Source organism: Garra rufa, chromosome 15 (assembly GCF_049309525.1).
Source record: "Garra rufa chromosome 15, GarRuf1.0, whole genome shotgun sequence".
Classification (NCBI taxonomy): domain Eukaryota; kingdom Metazoa; phylum Chordata; class Actinopteri; order Cypriniformes; family Cyprinidae; genus Garra; species Garra rufa.
In genome coordinates this window covers 4,685,994-4,711,690 of record NC_133375.1, presented here as the reverse complement: position 1 = coordinate 4,711,690, position 25,697 = coordinate 4,685,994, and the positions used below count along the sequence as shown (strand labels likewise).

The 25,697-nt window shown below is 35.8% G+C and overlaps 1 protein-coding gene across 1 annotated transcript in view; it reads right to left on the bottom strand.

Moving 5' to 3' along the window:
- LOC141287624 (phosphatidylethanolamine-binding protein 4) overlaps positions 1–25,697 on the bottom strand; it is a 185,110-nt gene that overhangs the window by 91,751 nt on the left and 67,662 nt on the right. The window contains exon 4 of the mRNA XM_073819778.1: positions 13,025–13,123. Within this exon, the coding sequence (XP_073675879.1) occupies positions 13,025–13,123 (99 nt within the window). The remainder of the gene's footprint in view (positions 1–13,024; positions 13,124–25,697) is intronic.

Below are 25,697 nucleotides of genomic sequence, written 5' to 3'. Positions count from 1 at the left end.
TTATAAAGCTTGGAAGAGCCTGGACATTTTTTAAAAAAAATATAACTCCACTTGTATTCATCTCAAAGAATAAAGTCATATACACATAGGATGGCTTGAGGGTAAACACATCATGGGGAAATTTAATTTTTGGGTGAACTATCCTTTTAAAGGATGAAAATTCGGTCATTATTAACCCCCTGGAGTCGACAAACGCGTATACGCGTTTTGTGGCAGTTTCCCAAAAGGAACTTCAATTACTCTGTCATTTCTGATTGTACAGATAAAACCGTCAAGTTGTTCCAAACTTGTATGAGTTTTTGTTCTTCAACTGAACACAGTAAAAAATAAATAAATAAATGCTGGTAACCAAAGAGTTGAGATTAGCCACTGATTCCATAGTCATGGTTTCGGGGTGCTCCGATCAGGATTTTTAAGGCCGATCACCGGATTTTCCTTTAAACCTAGCCAAAAACCTATATGCGTTGACTTTAATTATATGCATTTATGGTGTAATTATGACATTTTCTTGTCAATCCTTGTTCATATTTACAGCAAACAATGCAATGTCACTTTAATTCTGCGTGTGCAGCACATATTTATTGTGGAGCACATATTCATTGTGCAGCTCCCTTATAGTCAGACGCAGTGTAGTCTCGCGTAGTCAGACCTTCAGACTGACGGCTGAAGGTCTGGAATCCATGGCAGCTTTCATTGGCCAAGGCCTGCCCATAAGGCCTTTTGACTGACATGTCAAACAACCAATCACAGTTCGTTTCATTCAGCGTCATGTTTCGGGGCGTGGAAATGTCCCAACAACAACAGACTGGCGTGCAACAAGTCAGTCATTGATATAACCAGCATTGAAAATCAAAGAAGAGTACAAGCAGTAAGTCAGTAATTTGTTTGTGAACGTTGCAAAAGTGTATAACAACAATGGCGTCTGGACCGAGTAAATCAGTCGCCTGTGCTTTGTTTCCCAGCGGACCGAAAATAAATGTGTCAGACGTGTCTCCCGGAAATCCGATCAAATTCGACCAATCAGATGACGACTTCGAAATTCCTGAAGTGTTTCCAGTTAAGTGTACCATATGCATCAGACATTTAGCCAACGTTCTTTGAACGTGGCAGTTGCATTGCTGTCTATACAGGGTCAGAAAGCTCTTGGATTTCATCAAAACTAACTTAATTTGTGTTCTGAAGATGAACGAAGGTCTTACTCTTAGCAAAACACAGAGTAAATCAGTCATCTGCGCTTTGTTTCCCGGCGGACCGAAAATAAACGGCACAGTCGTGTCTCCCGGAAATACGATCAAATTCAACCAATCAAATGACGACTTTGAAATTCCTGAAGTGTTTCCAGTTAAGTGTACCATATGCATCAGACGTTTAGCCAACGTTCTTTGAAAGTGGTAGTTGCATTGCTGTCTATGCAATGTCAAACATATCTTAATTTGTGTTCTGAAGATGAACGAAGGTCTTACAGGTTTGGAACGACATGAGGGTGAGTAAGTAATGACAGAATTTTAATTTTTAGTTAAACTATCCCTTTAACTCATATTAAATTCAGAGCATTCCTTTAATATCTGTCTGTTAACGATTAGCATGAATTGTTAAAACACTCTGAGACTGAGACTCACATTCACTCATGTCCAGCTCTCTACATGGAGAACAGTGAATGTGAGGGTGTGTGTGTGAGAGAGAAATGAGTGTATGCAGGTGTGTCAGAGTCTGTTTGGACCGTGTGAAGGGAAAAAACGATGACAATACCATTCAGTCAGGCCACACAGATACAGTACAGCGGCCCCAAAAACCATTTGGACGCTTAGGTATTTTAACTATTATGTATTAGAAAGCAACAGAGTAGCATATGAGCTTAGCATAGCCTAACTGTCTAAATGTGCAGTCAAATTTTTGGATTTTCACAGAGCAAATCCAGTCATTTCAATAGGAATCCATGCAATTGGGAATTTCACACGAGGGCTGACAGATTTACCCACACAGATTTCGCAGAAAACTGCTTGGTTTGAATGTGATTTCTCTGTAAAAATGTCTGAGTAGCTTTGCATTTGATAAAATATCAAAGCAAGAGACATCTACAAAATAAATAATAATTTTACATGTATAGTTAATTTAAAATAATCATATTATTATTTAAAGCCCTTCTTAATATCTTTCTTACTAGAAATTAAGACAAAATACTGATTAAGAAAATGATTTTTTGGAATGGAACAGAACTTGATATCAATTCAAGTGTTTAAATAATTATAATGTTGCAAAACTCCTGTGCAAGATTATGGTTAATAATTATTTAATTCACTAACAGCTCTTGGGTGATGTGATATTGCAATCTGTGGGTGGACTATTAGGGTGAAAAGTAAATAAGGATTTTTCACCTAGCGGTTTATTTACATAAGCAAACTACTCTCTATCGCTAATGACTCTGCCTTTTGTTTCTGTCGGCAGAGCAAACAAAACATCCGCTTTCATGTGCGGTGAAAGAGAGAGCGAGAGAAAGAGATACTGAAATCAGACAGAGCAAGACATAGGAGTGTTGTGATCTGGAGGAAAAGTCCGTTTGAGGCAGAACAAGCTGTTCGGGGATTGTTTTTTGGTAGTATTCCATGAGCAGGAGGGAATTGAGAGACAGAACGGGTCAGGCGGGCTGAGTGGTGAGCTACAGGGGCATTTCAGCTCCCCATTCCCCTCTTCCATCACCATCTGCTCCAACAGAATTAATAACTTCATTACCAATTCAATCTACGTTGGCTTTCTTAAATGAAAAAAATCAACAGGCGTCCGCTGTGGAAATACAGTAGATACTTTGGAAGTTCTTTTCACTCTTAAAATGGTTAGCCAGTAGTGCTGTTTCCTAGTAGTTGTTTACCCAAAAGATTACACCTTTTTTATGATACTCTGTTCACCAGATATGACTCAGGTCCCTCCTATAACATAAGACACTTGGATTTGTTTACCAGCTACATTACTTGGAAAAAAAGTAAACGTTTCCTAAATAGTTGCGTCTGTCCACACTAGACACGACAAAATCAATCACAAATCACAGCCAATCAGATAAGTTTGTGGGCGGAGCTCTTTCTGCAATTAAATAAATAGAACACAAGCAAATTAATAAAAATTGTAAACAATTTTAACATGATTCAAAATACATGGTGACTGACTACACTTGTTTGTTCATATAGTTTATAATTTTAACGTTTTGTTTCCTTTGAAAAAGTACTTTCAAGATCTGACGTAAATTACGCACAATGAAATTCAAACTCTAAATCAATCTACACATCAATCTACACTTTGTTTTGCCACCATAAAAACAGGTTTATAACATTGCAAAATGTATTTAAAATAAAAAAAACTAAATCAAAAAATGATTCCATTGCATAAGTATTCAAACCCTTATCTGGGACAGTTGAATTCTAGCTCAGGAACATTCATATTGCTTGTAGATGTTACTACACTTCGAGTGAAGTTAATCTGTGACAAATTCAATTAAATGGGTATGATCTGGAAAGGCACACACATTTTAATAAAAGGTTTAATAGCTGAAAATGCATATCAGAGTAAAAACCAAGCCCTGAGGTCCAAAGAACTGCCTGTAGAGCTCAGAAACAGGATTGCATCAAGCCACACATCTGGGGAAGAGTTCAGAAAAAAATCTGCTGAACTGAGGTTTCACAGAAGCATGTAGTCTCCGTTACCCTTAATGGAAGACGTTTGAAACAACCAGGTCTCTTCCTAGAGCTGGCCTCCTCGCCAAACTTGAGCAACTGATGGAGAAGGGCTTTGGTTAGAATGGTGACCAAGAATCTGATGGTCACTCGAGTTGAGCTCCATGATCATATGTGAAGATAGGAGAAACTTACAGAAGGATAAACATCACTGCAACACTCCACCGATCTGGGCTTTATGATAGTGTGGCAAGACTCCATCCTCTCCTCAGTGAAGACACATGAAAACACATTTGGAGTTTGCAAAAAGTACCTAAAGGACCCTCAGACTGTGAGAAACAAGAGTCTCTAGTCTGATGAACCTCAAATCCAAGCATCATGTTTGAAGGAAACCAGGCACTGCTCATCACTTGCAGAGTGTCATCCCAAAAGTAAAGTGTGCTGGTAGCAGCCTCATGATGTGGGTCAGAACCTCAGACTGGGCAGAAGGTTCACCTTTTTAACAGGACAATGACCCTAAACACACAGCAAGAGTGGCTTATAGCCAACTCTGTGAATGTCCTTGAGTGGCCCAGCCACAGCCTGGGCTTGAACCAAATCAAACATTTCTGGAGAAACCTGGTGAAGAAGTGAGGAGAAGAATGGCAGATAATTGCCAAATGCTGATGTCCAAAGCTTGTCGCATCATACCCAAAAAGACTTGAGGCTGTAAAGGTGCTTCAGCAAAGTACTGAGTTAAGGGTATGAATACTTATGCAATGTGCTTATTTCATTTTTTTTATGAAATTGTGACAACAATTGTTGTATATTGCTATGAAAAGTTAGCAGTTTAACATAAGACAGCAACATATCAAAACGTAAAATAAAAGGAGGGGACCTTTGCATGGCACAGTATATTAGATACAACATTTCTTTAATATATTATTATATAATATTACTATATTAATTAATTATATATAATGAATTATATTTTACTATAAAATTGTGTTATATTTAATATATCCATACATAAATCATGCTAAAAAAGAAAGTCAAAATCTGAGCTGTAAGCTGCCAAAAAAATTGATTAACATTGAAAAGCTCAGTGTTGTGTCAAGTATGGATAGTTAATTTTGTAATCTCATTTGAGCTGTCATTCATTTATTGTTTATATTTTTATTAGGGGTTAGGGTTAAGTACATATTAGAGATTCTTGCTTTAACAAGCAAGTCATTTTCCACCCTGAGAGATGTGACTTGTACTGAAAAGACCAACATTGACAACATAAGTGATAAAGTCAAGACTCCAAGAAATATAATCATGATCTTCTACGCAAAGTGACAATCCAAAGCCTTGCACTTATGAGTCAATTACGCCACTCAAGAGCTCTTGAATTCCCACAAAAGTCTCAGACAACAGTTAACAGGATCTTAAGAGGCATGAATGGCTGGTTGCAGAAAAGCAGGACCGGTCAGGCTTGAGCCAGGAACAGTTCAAGTGCCCGAGTGCAGACCGGTTGCATGGTAACTGTTGAATGAAGAGCTGAAGAGCATAAGATGATGTGTTACTGAAGGAGAAACGCTCCGCGCAATGACAAATGTGTGGAGTGGGCTCTCTGGTTTGCGACGAGTGCCAGGAATCTCGAGTGGTGACTGGAGATGGCGACTGACTGCGAGTGGCGAGTTGGCAGCGGTACGGGAGGAAGGGTCCATCTGCACACATGCTGCCAAACAGAGGAAATGACAAAATAAATATGGTTCCAATAAAGTGTTAGAAATACCTCCTTCAGACGGACAAAGGTCGAGGCAAAACTTGTATGAGCGTTGATGACAAAATCACTAATTAACACAGGATTGTATAAGACATTACATTCAAGAGAATGTATAAATAATTGTATGTCAGCCAGAGGAAGCGAATGAATCAATGAATAAATAAGATTTAGAAAAAGACACTGCTTGTTCATGCAAATGTCATTTTGCCATTATCCTATAGCGTTTCAAGTAGTTGCTAGTGCATTTCAGTGTAGTTGCTAAGATGTTCTGAGAGGTTTTGAATACATTACATGTCATTCTGAAATATTTTATTTTGCTATTTTATTGTCTGACCAAGCAAAGATGGTCTGAATGAAAGTTTGCATGAAGCACCGCTTCCTATTGGTTAACGTGAAAGGTACAGGTGACGAGGAGCTTCAGTAGAACAACAAACTGTGAACTGTGGTCAGATGAGATGTTGTCAGGCCATATATCAGTAAAAATGAATTTACTTGTCCTGTCAGCTGTTATATTAACGTGCAAATGAAACTACGAGCTTGCGTGTCAGATTCGTGTCACGTTCGCCAGTGGTGGCTCCTAAAGTAATAGCAGCCAAATAACCTAATAACACAGCTGCTGTGATGTCTGTTAATCAAAGAACAAAAGAAAAAAGAGGAAATAAATAACTTCTTGATAGATTTAAGGATTCATCTATATTTAGAATTTAGCATTTGTTAGAGACTGTCCTCACATGTAAATGAAAACAGTTTGTGCAGAGCAGCATTTAGTGTGAATGAAGCTGTGTGACCTAGACGCATATAAATAAAGTGGCTATTAAACCCACAGCACATACAGGTGCATCTCAATAAATTAAAATGTCGTGGAAAAGTTTTTTTTTTTTGTAATTCAACTCAAATTTTGAAACTTGTGTATTAAATAAATTCAGTGCACACAGACTGAAGTAGTTTAAGTCTTTGGTTCTTTTAACTGTGATGATTTGGCTTACATTTAACAAAAACCCAATTCAGTTTCTCAACAAATTAGAATATGGTGACATGCCAATTAGCTCATCAAATCAAAACACTTGCAAAGGTTTCCTGAGCCTTTAAAATGGTCTCTCAGTTTGGTTCACTAGGCTACACAATCATGGGGAAGACTGCTGATCTGATAGTTGTCCAGAAGACAATTATTGACACCCTTCACAAGGAGGGTAAGCCACAAACATTCATTGCCAAAGAAGCTGGCTGTTCACATAGTGATGTATCCAAGCATGTTAACAGAAAGTTGAGTGGAAGAAAAAGGTGTGGAAGAAAAAGATGCACAACCAACCGAGAGAACCACAGCCTTGAGAGGCTTGTCAAGCAAAATCGATTCAAGAATTTGGGTGAACTTCACAGTGAATGGACTGAGGCTGGGGTCAATCCATAAATAGCCACCACACACAGACGGGTCAAAGAATTTGTCGTATTCCTCTTGTTAAGCCACTCCTGAATGTCTGGGCTAAGGAGAAGAAGCAATGGACTGTTGTCCAGTGGTCCAAAGTCCTCTTTTCTGATGAGAGCAAGTTTTGTATTTCATTTGGAAACCAAGGTCCTAGAGTCTGGAGGAAGGGTGGAGAAGCTCATAGCCCAAGTTGCTTGAAGTCCAGTGTTATGTTTCCACATTCTGTGATGATTTGGGGTGCAATGTCATCTGCTGGTGTTGGTCCACTGTGTTTTTTGAAAACCAAAGTCACTGCAACCATTTATCAAGAAATTTTAGAGCACTTCATGCTTCCTTCTGCTGACCAGCTTTTTAAAGATGCTGATTTCATTTCCAGCAGGATTTGGCACCTGTCCACACTGCCAAAACCAACAAAAGTTGGTTAAATGACCATGGTGTTAGTGTGCTTGACTGGCCAGCAAACTCCAGACCTGAATCCTATAGAGAATCTATGGGGTATTGTCAAGAGGAAAATAAGAAACAAGAGACCAAAAAATGCAGATGAGCTGAAGGCCACTGTCAAAGAAACCTGGGCTTCCATACCACATCAGCAATGCCATAGACTGATCACCTCCATGCCACACTGAATTGAGGCAGTAATTAAAGCAAAAGGAGCCCCAATCAAGTATTGAGTACATATACAGTAAATTAACATACTTTCCAGAAGGCCAACAACTCACTAAAATGTTTTTTTATTTTTTATTATTGGTCTTATGAAGTATTCTAATTTGTTTTGCTGTGTCTTCTAGTCTTGTCTGATGTAAAAATGTCATGTCTGGTTTAATCTATGATTTAGCTATGATCACTAAACAAACAGCAATGACGCACAAAGAAAAAAACTTCAAAAGTTTCAGCTTTACTCCTAATCTAGATTTCTAATAAATATGTCATTGTATATTGTTGGGTCTATGACAAAATGTCACATTTGGATAAAAGTGTCTGCTAAATTCATAAATGTAAATGTTCAGAAAGTGGCCATAAATAGGAAGCAACAAAATAAGGTACTGAATGTGAAGCACATTCACTGTGACAAGAGCTAACAAAAAATATAAGAAAACTTCAGTCAGATGTATTTGACATATTCCAAGAGATATAATTACCTACCCAAGTTGCAGCAGAAGTTTAATTTAACCACACATTTTTTAGTAAAACTAAGTTACATGAGCTAATTTTCAGTAACTAATAAAATAGTGCTATTTTTCTGTAAACACATAAAAAGTATTATATATCGCTAAAAACAATAGCAGTGATATCTATACGGGAAAAAACTATAATCAGAAGTTAAATTACACCGAAATTTATTACAGGTGCATGGAGGATAATGAGTTTTTTTTTTTTTTTTTTTTTTTTTTTTTTTTTTTTACTTTTAATGCACCTTCCTTTTTAGTTTCTCATAAAAGCTATGGTTAGACATCCCATGAGTCAAAGCCAAAACTGAGATAAAATGTGTACTCTGACATGAGTTTGGATAGAAGAGCGAAAATGAAAAACAACTTTTGCTCTACTATCGTGTTTGCATGCAATACACAAAAGACATTACGTTTGCTTGTATGGGGGAGTAACAAGCCAAATCAGGGTTGTAATTTAATTTCTAAAAAAAGGAATTACAGGGCAGATTTCTAAATAAGGTGTTGGAGTGAGAGGGGAATTGTTCATTTGTGTGGCACCTGCTTCAGTCTGAAGCCCAGGAGTATTCCAGGACAGATAATTCCACACATTCACACGGGATGTTATTATAACTTCGGCGAGGTTAGAGGAAGTCACCGCGGCAATTACTCACCTCCCACCAGCCTCATTAAACCTCTGACCAACCACGGCTCCTCATCATACACACAGTGCAACGAGACGGCCAATCAGGGAGCAGACAGGCGGCATGCCGCCGCCCACACAGTGACAGGGTATTGAGAGGTTGTCTGTCTGAGCACCTGAAATACATTTGTTTATTCACAATGTGTCGCCTGGCCAGACGGGGAGGAGGCTCGTCTCTTCTCTGCGAGATATAGATGGAGAGGAGGGCAGGGCTGAACTAGCGCTGAAGATGGCCTCACTTCCAGGGACTGTGATCATACGCTGCTTTTAGCAAATGTATCTTTATGGAGATTTACGAGTAAAACGCCTGCTGAAAGGGTGAATGACGAACTGTTGCTTTTTGTAGCCGTAGGATCATCCTTAGTGCTATTTTATAGATATCCTGTCACGAAACCACACTAAAATGGTACAATTAAAGGAGCAGTCCAGCCAAAAAAAGAGAAATCAATTATCATTTAAACACAGAAGGGACATTTCAAACTTGCTGGCTTTGTTTCCCTAGGTGCAGCACAAAGACAGATATCAGGCAGAATGTTCAAGCTGCTCTTTTCCATACAATGAAAATTAATGTCTGAGGCTTTAAAAATGACCAAAAAATTATTTGGACTTTCCCTGCCAAAGACGAATTACAGTATCTCATCTTTTACGAAAAAATACCTCCTCGCCGAAGATAAGATTTTACTGCTTTTTGTGTTTGCACTGTTATATGCTCGAGGGATGCTATTGCACATCTTCTGAATTAGACCAGAATCTCCTGAAAAACACAGATGAGGAAGACACAGAAACGAGCAATCTCATAGCAGATGCATATGAAAAATAATGCGATAATCAACAATAAACAGTATCTAAATTAAAACTGCCTAATGTTACCTAGTGAAATGTCGATCCAGGAAGTGGTAAAGAACTGTGAAGCTTTGGGAGTGTTGATTTGTTTTGATCATCGTACTGAATATGATCCAGATGGTATTTGATAGTATTTAATAAAAATGTGATTTTCTTGCTCAAAATGTTGCTTTGTTTATGAAACCTACCTACATATATGTGTTGATAAATAAAAGATGCTTGAAGCTAGAATGAAAACAGATTTTCAGCGTTAAATAAATATAAATATTACTTATCAAATTTAAACTTAAAAATCTTGGCAGCTACCTGAGATAAAATAAGTACTAAAAGCACCATTAAGTATTAAAATCACAGAAGTATATAATAGAATTACTAAAAAATCATAATAAAATTACCAAAACTTAAACTAAAATGAATATAAAACTTAATAAAAATAAAATAAAACTACAGTCAAACCAAAAAATTTTCAGGCACCAGATATATTTTTTTATTTATTTTTTTTTTTTAACTAGTGGGTGCCGGATAGCAAAATAAAGAAAGCTGTGACATATTATACCCAAATATTCTTCAAACAGTGGATTACCAGTAAAATGTATACAAATTTGGGACTTAAAATTTGGTTTGACACTTTAACCTGACCATATTTTGTTACATACCTTTCTATCAAAGTTATCTGATATTATCAAGATGAATTTGTTCTGACACAATTTAACTCCGAGTTCTTGTCATATTTTATTATCATTTTCTAAACTACAGTGAATAAAATAATGTGAGAAATGTTGAAGGTTTCTGAACAAATTTTGGTTTGACTGTGACTAAAAAAAGAAGTGGACATTTAAAAAATGACAACAGCATATAACAAAATATCTTACAAACAAAATTAAAACTTGAACTAAAACAAATAAAACTGAAAAAATAAAAATAAATAAATAAAGCTAAGCGACTGAAAAAGCTCATTCAAAATATTAATACATATTGTAATAATATTTAAATCATAGTATATTTACACTGCACAAAACCAGTGACACTGCCAGGTCATATTTGGATATGTTTAAACATGAATGAGACATGAATGTGACTCATGAAAATGAAGAATATACAGTCAAGCCTGAAATTATTCATACCCCTGGCAAATTCTGACTTAAAGTTACTATTATTCAACCAGCAAGTTTTTTTTTGACCGGAAATGACACAGGCTTCTCCCAAGAAATAATAAGACGATGTACAAGAGGCATCATTTTATTTACATTTGAACAAAAAGTGGCATGTCCAAAATTATTCATACCCTTTGCAAACTGTCACAGTCAATGGAAAAATCCAAAGTTCTGTACCATTCCGAATAGTCCAAGCTGATCTAAAACATCCTAATGACCCTGATTCATTGGGAACAGCTGTTTTAATCAACTCAACAGCTTAAAAACAGAAGCTCTCTGCTGTTGGTTTGTGGACAGTCATGGCTAAGACAAAGGAGCTTACTGAGGACCCGCGGCTGCGCATTGTTGCTGCTCACAAGTCAGGAAAGGGCTATAAGACCATATCTAAATGTTTTGAAGTTCCAGTGGCTACAGTGCAAAGTATTATTAAAAAATACAAGACGTTCCGCACTGAAAAATCTCAGAGGATGTGGTCGGAAGCCAAAAGTGACACCTGTGCTGGCCAGGAGGATAGTGAGAGAGGTAAAAAAGAATCCAAGGATCACCACCAAGGCCATCCTGATGAATCTGGGCTCTACTGGTGGCAACATCTCAAGGCAGACAGTCCAACGGACACTGAACACCGCTGGGTTCCCAAAAGCCCGCTTGGCCTTTGCAAATGTTCATCTGGACAAAGAAGAAGACTTCTGGTCTTCTGTTTTATGGTCAGATGAAACAAAAATTTAATTGTTTGGCCACAATGACGTAGCCTTCATTTGGCGTAAAAAAGGAGAAGCCTTCAACCCTAAGAACACCATCCCCACTGTCAAACATGGTGGTGGGAACCTAATGTTTTGGGGGTGTTTTTCAGCCGGTGGACCAGGGAACCTAATCACAGTAAACGGCACCATGAAAAAGGAGCAATACATCAAAATGATCAACAACAACATCAGGCAGAGTCCTGACTTAAATCCAATTAAGAATCTGTGGAGGGAGCTAAAGATCAGGGTGATGGCAAGGAGACCCTCCAACCTGAAAGAGTTGGAGCTCATCGCTGAAGATGAATGGGCAAAAATACCAGTGGAGACCTGCAAAAAGCTGGTCAGCAATTATAGGAAGCGTTTGATTGCTGTAATAGCCAATAAAGGCTTTTCTTTTGATTATTGAGAAGGGTATGAATAATTTTGGACATGCCTTTTTGTATGAATGTAAATAAAATATAAGTAATCATTTTTTCCACAATGATGCCTCTTGTACATCGTCTTATTATCTTCTGGGAGACGTCTGGGTCATTTCTAAGCAAAAAAAAAAAAAAAAACTTGCTGGTTGAATAAAAGTAACTTTAAGTTTGCCAGGGGTATGAATAATTTTGGGCTTGACTGTATGTATGTATGTATGTATGTATGTGTATATATATATATATATATATATATATATATATATATGTGTGTGTGTGTGTGTGTGTGTGTGTGTGTGTGCGTGTGTGTGTATGTCACTTCCAGTACAGCCAGGTGTAAAAAAAAAAGGGTCATAGTAGGCCAGTTGCACTCCTCTCTCTTTCCTGTCTGTAGTTTCCTTGTCTGAAGGAGAACTGACGTGCAATCATTCCCGTTACACAGGATAACCATTCGCCCACATGATTGTCACAAACGCTTTCAAACAGAAAACCTTGAATGTCAAGAAAGGAAATTAATTCTTACAAAATTAATTTTTTGCAACTTGTGTATGAGCCATCAGTCATTATTTCATATATTTCTGAGTTGTAGTTACAAACTTTATTGGAATCATTGGGCTCCCCTGTGAACCAATAGGACCACAGCAAGAAAAACCGAGAAAGAAAGCGCATGTAAAAAAATAGCCTGTGAGATTAAGAAAGGATGAAAGAATATTGACTTAATATTGAGCAATTAAAGTGTGTCTCATCCCCGGTTGTTTAAACACGGCGTCCCCATGCACAGCCTGATGAATCTGCCTCTAGATCCCGCCGGAGCCGAGCACTGATGACTAACATGATATTTTTACTCCGTAATTATGTAACTCATCGGAAACGCAGCACAAGTGTGAAGCACATGGAAGGTGCAGATACGGTCCACGCGATCCAGGAATTGTTTGCCCACCAAAGTGTTTCTGACACCTTTTGCTTTGCACATTATGTCCAGGATTGTCCCTGCCAAAGCGCTGCTTTAAGCAACCTTTATTTTAAGGCTTTGTTCTTGGTAATATTCTGATTAAATACATTGATTTGCATTAACAGGCTTAAAGATACATTACATCGAAGAAGAACATTCACAGAGTCACAGAGGTTATAAGAAGTCTGTAAAACAGCAACTGCATTTCAAAGACATTTTTGGGAGATGTGACATACCTTAATGTCAACCAGTAACCAGTGTCTCCAGTAAGCGCGAGAGGGTTTCTGACGACTAGGAGCATCTGGATCCACCATTAATAGAGTGTATTTCTTCTTCTAGAAAGAAACAAAGAAAGAAAGACAGCTAATTATTATACCGGTTAGTACATGGCTAATTTAAAATGAATGGTAGTATAGTTTTGCATCATTATACAAAATACAAAATAATATAATATGTGACCCTGGACCAGTCATAAGGGTCAATTTTTGAAACTGAGATTTATACATCATCTGAAAGCTAAATAAATAATATTTGGCCGAGATACAACTATTTAAAAATCAAAATATTGAAAAAATCTCCTTTAAAGTTGTCCAAATGAAGTTCTTAGCAATGCATATTACTAATCAAAAAGAGTTTTGAAATATTCATTGTAAGAAATTTACAAAATATATTTATGGAACATGATCTTTACTTAATATCCTAATGATTTTTGGCATAAAAGAAAAATTTATAATTTTGACCTAAATCTCAATATTAAAAAATGGACCCTTTTTGACTATTTTTGTGGTCCAGGGTATATTATATTATATTATATTATATTATATTATATTATATTATATTATATTATATTATATTATATTATATTATATTATATTATATTATATTATATTATATTATATTATATTATATTATATTATGTTATGTTATATAAAATGCTCATTATTTTTTTAACAAAGCAATATTATATAATAGTTCATATTTTTATTTAGTAGTAGTAATAGAAATAATAATAATAATAATAATAATAATTATTATTATTATTATTATTATTATTTTATAGCCATATTGATGTACCTGTAAAAACAAAAATATTGCCAATAAATAAAAATAAATAATAATTAATAATAATAATAATAATTATTATTATTATTATGTATGATTTATTATTTATATATTATTAATTAATACTTAATATCCTAATGATTTTTGGCATAAAATAAAAATGTATATTATATTATAACAATGCAATATTATATAATAGTAACATTTCTTATTTAGTTTTTATTTAGAAATGTTTATATTTTTATTTAGTAGTAGTAGCAGAAATAATAATAATAATAATAATAATAATAATAATAATAATATTTATTTTAATATTAATATTTATGCCATACTGACGTACCTGTAATGACAAAAATCTTGCCAATACAAATCATGTCCAATAATATTTTCTTATTTTGATTTTATTTGGTAATTTCAATATTTTTATTTAATTAAAAAATAAAATAATATTTAATAATAATAATAATAATAATAACAACAATAATAATAATAATAACAATAATAATAATAATAATAATATTTATGTATGATTTATTATTTATATATTATTTATTATTACTTCATACCCTAATGGTTTTTGGCATTAAAGAAAAATTGATCATTTATATTATAAATTGAGATTAAAAAACTGTCCCTTACGACTGTTTTTGTCATCCAGGGTCACATATTATATTATATTAAATGCATTTTTTAACAATGCAATATTATATAATAGCAACATTTCTTATTTAGTTTTTATTTAGAAATGTTTATATTTTTAATAGTAGTAATAGTATTATTATAATTTATTATTATTATTATTTATTTTATAGCCATATTGATGTACCTGTAATAACAAAAATCTAGTCCAATAGCATAATATATATATATATATATATATATATATATATATATATATATATATATATATATATATCAAAATAATTTTGACCTATACAATGTATTTTGCCTATTTCTACAAATATACCCGTGCTACTTAAGACTATAGTTTTGTGGTCCAGGGGTCATATATAAAACAATATAATATAACTACCACAAACAGACAATACAGACTTGATTCTTGGAGTTTGGTTACATCCCTGATAGCAATGTAAAAATAATTATGTATTAAAAAATGATTACATTACATGAGTTTTCACTTTCCTCCAACAACTTCCTTTAGAAACATCAGTTACTTTAACTATTCTTGAAAACCCAGCGTCTTTAGCAAGTGACGTACGGCAGAAAACTTTAATTAGTTACTGATATTCTCAGACCACCTTCCATTCTCACACATTCACCAAATCACAATCTGTCTGCGAAGTTTTCTTTACTTTCTCTCCCTCTCTCTCTCTCTTTCTCTCTTTTTTTTCTGAAAAACACTTCTCCATAAACAACCTGGCACATATTTTGGGTGCTACACATTAACAATGACTGACCAACTTAATTGCTCCAACTACTCATCTTCGCAAGTCCCCTTAAAGTTGAAGAACTGGGAGAGCAGATTGAATTATTGCGTGAGCACATTTGTCATCCCTGGTGCCGAGCCCAAAATCTGCCAGACCATATGATAGCGTTATTATTATACGCCTCTCTCAAGAAAACAGTGTTGTCAATCACGATTGTTGCCATGCAACAATAGCCCCTCCCCACAACATCAAGTCTAAGACAGAGACAAAAGTGAAACACTGTGTAAATTAAACCCAAAATAAAATTCATTACAAAATCACGCACAAAAAAATATTTATTAATTTTATATATATATATATATATATATATATATATATATATATATAAATAAAGTCTTATATTGAACAAAGGTGATTTCGATTATTATTTTATTTTATATTTATTATTTTATTATTTATATTTATTATTATTTATTTTATTTTTGTCAATCCAGGAAACATGTTTTCTCATTTCCTCTACAGCCTCAAGACAATTTATAATCAACTCTAATCAGACAAGCCTATGTTTAAGCGACTAAAGCATGAAAATAAAAATCCCCGATATTCTAAGGTCTCTAGAGCCTAAATCCTCAGCTCACCTGACACAAAGCAATAAGCTCAAACAACCATAAGCCTAATAATCGGATGATGTTTAAGTTTAAGTGATAGCAGCTCCAGGCGATATTCGAACAGGCAGAACAATGCTGCCTCCTCCACGGGCTGTCACAGTAAACCCTGACTGGATCTCGCTGATCTGACCCCCTGTGGACAGATTAAATACCCTCCTCAGACCTATTGTCGACAATTTGATCCTAACGGCCATGATGATGGGCAGATGAAACCTTTGGAGGGGAACGAATGATTAGTAATACTTGGTAAACCAGCACTTAAAATAAATCTCAGAAGTTTAATGTTGCACAACATAGACTTTTTATCATACCATCATTGGGGGCTCGTCCGGGATATGAAATTTGCAGAACTGTTACATCTAAACAGTGCTTTAGGGATAGTAATGTCACCAGGTAGTAACTGAGTAAACGTAACTAGGTTTACTTGTTTAATCAGTCATAGCATCACTTGAAACTAGGGATACCTCCCGATTCAATACTATCACGATACTGAAACGTGCCGAAATGATATGTATTGTGATTTTTTAAAGAATTTTGATTCTACAAGTATTGCGATTCGAAATTGCTATTAGGGCTGGGGGGATACGCTAGTCTGCCGATTTAAATGTTCAACAACAGGAGTAGAAAAGTACCTTCTGAAATAAAATAAAGTGCTATGTTACTTTGCAAACCGTTTTAGTCATGTTTTCCTGGCAAAACAAATTTTAAAAATTACATTCAAATTGGATCATTTTAGAGCTTTAAAGTGCTAGAAATAGTTATGCTAAATGCTGGAAAGTCAGTTGTACAAACCCTGAAATTAATAATATTATTTCTACCACAACACCATGGTTATAGTTAGCGTCAATACTTCTGGTTTTCTGACATAAGTCAGCACTGTTTATAACAAAGAATTCTGGGCAGAATTCCGATGATTCTCACTAGATACAGCAACTGTTTTCATTGTGCAGCGATTTAAAACACTTCTTACTGGATCTCGCAGCTCTGTGCAGTAACAGTGTCGCAAAATAAACTTGGCTCCTGAGTAAAGCTGTTTTGAGCTTGGACAAGTTTGTTTGCTGTGCAGTCCAAGCTGATAAACGGTCGGCGCTGTGCAGCTTAAACGTAGCATGGTTTAGTTTGGCTTTCGTTTAGTTTGTCGTTAGATGTTTCTCATATGCAACAGAAATGACAGCGCTTATGAGTTGAACAACGCCGTGGTCACGCAAGTGCAACCGCTTACAAAAATTTGTCCCACCGGCAAACAAAAAAAATTAAGCCGGAAAACGTCTGGAGCCCTGAGAGAGCAGATGGCTCTGCATGCTTTCATCGCTCTCGCAGTACTTTGATGTGATACGCCAATCGTCTGCGCGGTGCTGCTTAAAGTGCAACACATTTAAACATTTCGCCCTCTGTTGGAAAAAAAAAAGTGGTAACTTCTCCCCATCACCTCTTAGGAAAAGTAAAATAATTAAATATAAATTGATTCTGAGGTAAACCAATCAATTTTTAAATTGTTTAAAAAAGAATTGTGATAATTAGGTGAATTGATTTTTTTCTGCCACCCCTACTTGAAACGTTAGAAAAAACACTGGCAGAAAAGCTGGCAAATATATCTCTTACACCAAGTCAAGTCAAATTTATTTATATAACCAATACACATCGTTTCAAATGGTTAATGGTATCTTCATGCCTAAGGAGTCGTTCACACGTTGCGTCTAAAACACACCAGCTGTAGCACTTTATCTATCTTTCCAAAGAACTCCTGGGCATGAGCTGTACTCTCTGTGACAATGCGGAAGTTTGAACAAAACATGAATTTCCAGTTTCAAAAATCACTTGCAATAGCTCTGCTACTAGATTCATTTGAAGTAGCTATTAATTTCCTTATACTTTACTCACTCGCATGTCATCCAAGATGTTAATGTTCTTCAGTTAAAAAGAAATTAAGGTTAAGGAAAACATTCCAGGATTTTTCTCCATATAGTGGACTTCAATGGGGATCAATGCGTTGAAGGTCCAAACTGCAGTTTAAATGCAGCTTCAAAGGGCTCTACATGATCCCAGCTGAGGAATAAGGGTCTTTTCTAGTGAAACGATCAGCCATTTTCTAAAAGAAATAAAAATTAATGTACTTTTTAACCACAAATGCTCGTCTTGCACTACCTCAACTTCATGCAATTCCATAGTCACATTTATAAAGCAAATGTGCAAAGAATATGAAATGCTATTTACAAAAAAAAAAAAAAAAAAAAAAAAAGGTAAAACAACTATGTTGGATGATTTTGAAGTTATAAGGAGAAAATGAGAAGTTTTCGCCCTAGCCTACCATTTTTAACCGGAATACATAGACAAGGAACTAGTGCAAGAAGAGCCTTTGTGGTTTGAATTATATAGTATGTATAGTATTTAAATTGCCTTTTTTTTTTTTTTTTTTTTTAGAAAATGACAAACTAGATAAGACCCTTATTTCTCGGCTGGGATTGTGTAGAGCCCTTTGAAGCTGCATTGAAACTGCAATTTGGACCTTCAACCCATTGATCCCCATTGAAGTACACTATATGGAGAAAAATCCTGGAGTGTTTTCCTTAAAAACCTTATTTTTTTCGACTAAAGATAGAAAGCCATAAACATCTTGGATGACATGGGGGTCAATTATAGGGAATTTTTTATTCTGGAAGTGAACTAATCCTTTAAAAAAATGGGTATCTCTGTACAGCTACTATCTCTCAACAGCTTTCACTGTTATTACTGAAAGGGTGATTGGTTAGTTCTTGTCACATGATGTGCAGCGTGCTTGAAACATTCTGAAAAGTTTTCATCTCACTGCGGTGTAGATGCGCATTGAAAAAACAAGTGCGTCGCAGCACACGATTGTCGTCGCGATAACAAAATAAAAGCTCTTGACATAAACAATTACCAAAATCTATTGACATTTTCGTCAATGCAGAAAAAGCGAGACAAAAATGTTAGGGAGAGACAATTTGAAAGAAATCCAGTCAGTTTTAGAATAGAATTAGAATAAAGGGTTCTAGAGTTAGAGGGTCCATTAAAGATGGAAGAGATATTTTTATCCGATTCTTGAAGATTGCTAAGGACTAAGGACAAATTGAGCTGGGCAGGTCATTTTTTAAGACTATGACTAAAACTAAATCAAAATTTGCTGTCGAAATGACCACTGCCTTATAGTCACATTTCATAGATTTTCTGAGAATACAAACAATTAAGCAGTTAAGATATGCTATACAGCTATTTATACTATATTCGGGTTGAATATATATTAAATCTCGCAATTTCAGATTGAGTCACGCATTTTAATATGTCGTCACTCCCGAAAATTTTCAGTGTGAACGTTGAACCATCTTTGCTGTATTGAGAGCAATCTGACTAACTCAAATTGGTTTCTGATTGTGTTCACATGCTCAACAGACATGCCTATGATTGGCTAAAATGTTCAGCGCTTGTTGTAAGGTAGGCAGGTACCGGAAGTACCAGTACTTTGTACAACAGTACTATATTGTATATATTTACATTTTTCAAAAATATAACAATAAAGCGGTTTAAATTTGCTATATAATACAGGACATACCTCTTAACGTGAGTGCACTGTATGTATGCGGGTAAGGTTAGATCCAGTCTAATGCCAAAACGTGTAATGTTTACTTTCAAAAACAGTGTGATACTTGCATATTTTAAAAGTGCATTTATTTTTTATTTACAGTGCTGCGCACTTGTCTGCTAAACTTTCATTGTAACTGACTGACAAGTTGTAATTATATTCTATGGTAAGTGACAGCATGCCACCGATACCATTCAAATACAAGAATATTCCTTTAATAATTTGACTAGAGTTCTTGTATGTGCTTCATTGTACAAGCATGTGTGCAGTTTCAAAACTTTTATGATGGTGAACAAACTTTTATCCGTTATTCTGGTCTCAACAATTATATTATTGTAACATCAATACACTACTGACATTAAGACCTATTTTCAGTGTTTCCCCTAATAAATGTGGAGAAAGCACATGCATTATGTGGGTGTGTGTCGCTGGGGTAGAGAATATATGTGTGTATGTGTATAATTAATGTGCATTTAGACAGATGGAGGAAGCAAATGCAGAGGAAAGAGAGGACAGGGAGGGAAGGTGTGAAGAGATGCAGTCTTCCCCCCACCAGCTGGGACAGGGTAATGGTTTAGGTGTATTCAAAAACAACATACTATTTTAATATGTGTGGATTTAAGTCATTTTCATTTGTCTTTCATGAACAAATTATGATCATTGGTGGACATCATATTTGTTTAAGATGCACTCAAGGACCAGAATGCCCTAGAAATCACTAGAAAGACAATCACACAGCAACATATTTCCACCTTCTAAAGAAGGTGGAGTCCAAAAAGACCAAGGCTTAAAGTATTTAAATCACTTTGATAGTCATTTCCTTTTAGAGACTTCACAATGATATGTTCTATACTTCTATTGTATCTGACACTATAATGCAAATATTTTAAATTATGCTCTGCTGGAGCCATGGCCTAGCTGTTAACATGCTTCAGATTATGAGGACCGACAGTGTCCCTAGAGGGACGACATGGTTTAATATAATGCTGGTTTACCAAGTCCCTGGTGTGTTTCAGCCTTCAGGCTGTGTCTTGGGCTTTTTCTTCTAGTTATTACTGCTAGGTTTGGTGGCATAATAAACTGCACCTGGGATTTCATACATTTTGGATTCCTGTAGCCTCTTAGGGCCAGTTCACACAGTTTTTTTTCTTTGAAAAACACAAGACACAGCAAGGGAATGGGGAATAAATGATGCCTTGAGACATGTTTTTAAAAGTTCAACTTATTTTAACTTAATCAATGCTGTACTGTGCGTGAAATGCGAACACAATGATCAAACATACACTGTTAAAAATAAAGGTGCTTAAAAGGTTCTTCACATCGATGCCATAGAATAACCATTTTGGGTTCCACAAAGAACCATTCAGTCAAAGGTGCTTTTAAAAAAAAAACATCTCTTTCTTACTTTTTTATAATCTGAAGAACTTTCTTTTGTCACAAAGAAGCTTTTGTGAAACAGAAAGGTTCTTTAGATGTTAAAGATTATTTATGAAACCATTTAGACAAAATTGGCTTCGTGAAGCACCTTTATTTTTAAGAGTGTAGCACGTTTACATAGAAAAACAATAGAAAAGCAATGCAATGGTATGGAAAAACTTCAGTGAGAAGTACGTCACAGGCTTCTTTGTTCGAGGCCAGCAAAATTTTGGGGTCTCAAACCAGTATTCGGAGACCGACCCAGAGTTTAGTTGTGTTTTAAAGCACATCCCGATTCCAGATTGGGCACTGGCTCCAGCACCAGTCCCAAAGTATCTGTGTCATATCTGAATATATATAGCACTTAAAGTTGCGATGAAATGGTAGTCACATCTCTTCTTCCATAGTGTGGCTTACAAATGAGTGAAATAGATTATCAGAAACAAGAAAATGTAGGGTGGGGTCCGGGTTCTTGGTTGTTTATTGGATTTTGAGGTGAACATGGCATTCAAAAATGAAGTGAAGTGAAGACAGATGAACTACATGATTGATAGTGTTGTAAAAAGTACCAACTTTGGTCAGTAGTGAAATATTAAAAATGTTGAGCAGATTCTTAATCACCTCTGATTGGCCATTGTGTTCACGCATTCAACAGATATGTCTGTGATTGGCTACAATAATCATCGCTTTATGCTCTTCATTGAACGCTTACACAGATACACATGGGTGCATTTTAAAACCATGTCTATCAGCAAATCTGTCAGTGGATCCCTAATATATCTGCTCATAGACGAATCCTCTAATACCCTCTTATTTGGCTTTCAACCGCTCATGTCTATCTGTGTATTTGTTTGGTGAAGAGCGTAAAGCGATGAATATTGTAGCCAATCACAGACACATCTGTTGAGAGCATGAACACAATGGCCTGTCAGAGGTGTTTAAGAATCCGCTCAACAGCGCTCAAAATGCTCTTAGGAAATGCTGGTATTGTCACATCTTTTTAAAGGTAATCCCCCCCCCCCCCAAACTTTAATAATAAACAAGTTTTTATTCACAATACGATCTACAGGTGCATCTCAATAAATTAGAATGTCGTGGAAAAGTTTATTTCATTTATTTCAGTAATTCAACTCAAATTGTGAAACTCGTGTACTAAATAAATTCAATGCACACAGACTGAAGTAAGTCTTTGGTTCTTTTAATTGTGATGATTTGGTTCACATTTAACAAAAACCAACCAATTCAATTTTTCAACAAATTAGAATATGGTGACATGCCAATCAGCTAATTAACTCAAAACATCTGCAAATTGGTCTCTCAGTTTGGTTCACTAGGTTACAATATCACGGGGAAGACTGCTGATCTAACAGTTGTCCAGAAGACAATCATTGACACCCTTCACAAGGAGGGTAAGCCACAAACATTCACTGCCAAAGAAGCTGGCTGTTCACAGAGTGAACAAGCATGTTAACAGAAAGTTGAGTGGAAGGAAAAATTGTGAAAAAAAGATGCACAACCAACTGCAGTCTTGAGAGGCTTGTCAAGCAAAATCAATTCAAGAATTTGGGTAAACTTTACAAGGAATGGACTGAGACTGGAGTCAAGGCATCAAGAGCCACCACAGACGGGTCAAGGAATTTGGCTACGGTTGTCGTACAATGTCATCTGCTAGTGTTGGTTCACTGTGTTTAAAAAAAAAGTCTCTGCACCCATTTATTAAGAAATTTTAGAGCACTTCATGCTTCCTTCTGCTGACCAGCTTTTTAAAGATGCTAATTTAATTTTCCAGTAGGATTTGGCACCTGCCCATACTGTCAAAAGCACCAAAAGTTAAATGACCATGGTGTTGGTGTGCTTGACTGGCCAGCAAACTCACCAGACCTGAACCCCATAGAGAATCTATCTATTGGGGTATTGTCAAGAGTAAAATGAGAAACAAGAGACCAAAAAAATGCAGATGAGCTAAAGGCCACTGTCAAAGAAACCTGGGCTTCCATACCACCTCAGCAGTGCCACAGACTCAATGCCAAAAAAATGTCCTGATAATTTATTCACCCCCATGTGATCCAAGATGTTCATGTCTTTGTCTTCAGTCAAAAAGGAATTTGGGTTTTTGAGGAAAACATTACAGGATTTTTCTCCATATAGTAGACTTCAGCAAATCAGTTATTTTCTAAATATATATATATATATGCTTTTTAACCACAAATGCTCGTCTTGCGCTAGCTCTGCGATGCACATAAGCGGCTTTGCACATTACGTAATTACGATAGAAAGGTCACATGGGGTTAGTTCTTCTTCTGTGTACTTCGGTTCAAAAACTCTAATTTCTTAATTTTCTCCTCCAACTTCAAATTTGTCCGACGTTGTTTTACCTTTTTTTTTGTAAAGGGTGTTTGACTGTCTTTGCATGTTCGCTTTGTAAACACTGGGTTGGTACTTTCGCCTACATCACACGTGACTTTTCCATCGTGACTACATAATGCATGAAGTCATGCATGCACATCATATAGCTAATGAAGGAGGAGCATTTGTGGTTAAAAAGTTGTTTTATAAAAAATTACTGATCGTTTCATTAGATAAGACCCTTATTCTTCAGCTGGAATCGTGTACAACCCTTTGAAGCTGCAATTTGGACTTTCAACCCGTTGGCGACCATTGAAGTCCACTATATGGAGAAAAATCCTGGAAGCTTTTCCTCAATTTCTTTAATTTCTTTGCAACTGAAGAAAGAAAGACATGAACATCTTGAATTACATGGGGGATGTAAATAATTTTTTTTATTCTGGTGAAGTGAACTTATTCTTCCGCATTATTTATTATACTGAACACTAGACTTGAAGACCAACTAGTCCATAAAATCAAATTAATTTTACAGTACCATAAGACAATCCTGACTACTTATGGTTTCAAATTTTGGCATCACACCAGAACACCAATGAAAGCTCACATTAGGGGTTCTCATTCCTGCCTGGAGGTCTTCTGAGGACTGCAGTATGATATGAGCTGTTTAATGTGTACGTGTTATAGTGAGAAGCAGTGAACATGGAACATAGAATGTGTAACACAGTAGGTATGTCTTGAACAAATGCTCAGCATTGAATCTCCCAGAGTAAGACTTACAGCCTGACCAGTTTGACAAATATATGATAAATCACTCACTTATTCAATTGTGAAAATGAAAATCAATACCTTCTACCAAGAATATACAATTAATATGCTATTCTAAAAGAGTTATTGAAACCGTAGCCTGGAAGCTTTAAAGACTCATCTACGCAATATGAATAATGCCATCTTTGCGCATGAGCGCTAGTTACGCATTACCTTTTATGAGTCAATACATTATGGAATTGGGGTTATTACATTAAGAAACTGCAACAAATGAGCAAATAATCAAGAAATGGGAAAACAAACAGAAAGAGAAAGAGTGGCTAAGATGAAGGGATAAAACAAGGCCCCATTGTGAGTTTATAAGTTCATGGTTTATCCCTAACCCGATACCAAGCCGTGTTGTCCATTCAAAAGCCTATAAATATCCATTCTTCTTTATCTTTCCCTCTCTCCACAGACACACACAGATGACCATAAACACACACATACAAACACACACTCGGGACCCGCGGCTAATGCAATGCAATCAATCCCAAATCCCTCTTTAAGCAGTGAAAACACTTGAACTGGTTGGGTAATTAACAGGTATCTGTGTTGTGATTAAGATACAGAGACGGCTTAAGGATCATCGACTGTAGCTTAGTGCAAGGTTAGCCGATCAATGAGTAAATACAGGGGAAATTGGCCCATTAAGAAGAGCACCAGATGAATACTGATCTTGAAAAAAATGGGAGAACATATTGTCTCTGAAATTCAAAGCTTACAGTTAACTTACAAATGGTGCAAAAGTTTCCAAGATCTCAAAACCTAGCAAATGTAGACAGCATATTTGGGCATCAAAGGCCCAAACTGATCAATGAAATGCACCAATGATTCCCAAGAGAACTGTCTAGGTAGGCAGCTGTAGACTTTGAGATTGCATTTCATAGAGTGTGTCAGTCAACTAACATTGTGCATTGATGCACTAAGCATTAGAACACTGGTGACTGAATGACCTGCAAGAACCTAATCTCAAGAGAAAATGTATTTTACAAAGTTGTAGTTCCATCCAATTTTTACATATTCATGCTTTGTGATTCATAAGAAAATGTATGTTTGACATAAAAAGTATAAAGCTGCATGGCTAACCCCAGCCTAAAATCTAACTCTCATTAGGGCACGAACATTCATACAAATTCACCACAAATTTTGCCAAAATGTAAAATAGAAATGAAATGTCATTGTTTTGACAAGACTAACCAGGCTCTGCATAAAAACATTACATTCTGGTGCAACACGGTACAAGCAGTATTCTATTAGTATCCTTAACTATCACACATTTTCTTTACTGTTTTGTAACTGTTATAAATACACAGAAACATTGAGTTGAGACAGTTGGGTAAGGAAACTGGGTTGATTTAAGCAAATTTGGAATGACAATTCATAATCACCAACTAAACAGTGCTTGGTAATGTGGATGTGAAAAAGATCATGAATGTCATGCAACTTCCAACCATACTGCTGATCAGTGTTCATCGTGGGGCTTATGAAAGAAATATATGTGGAAAACATAATAAAACTAATTGAAGCAGAGAGGAGAGAGAGCTTTGAAACTGCCTGCAGCAAAAAGAGTGTTATTTTAAAACTAGATGCATGATGGGATGTGCTTAGCCTTGAATACTCTGAA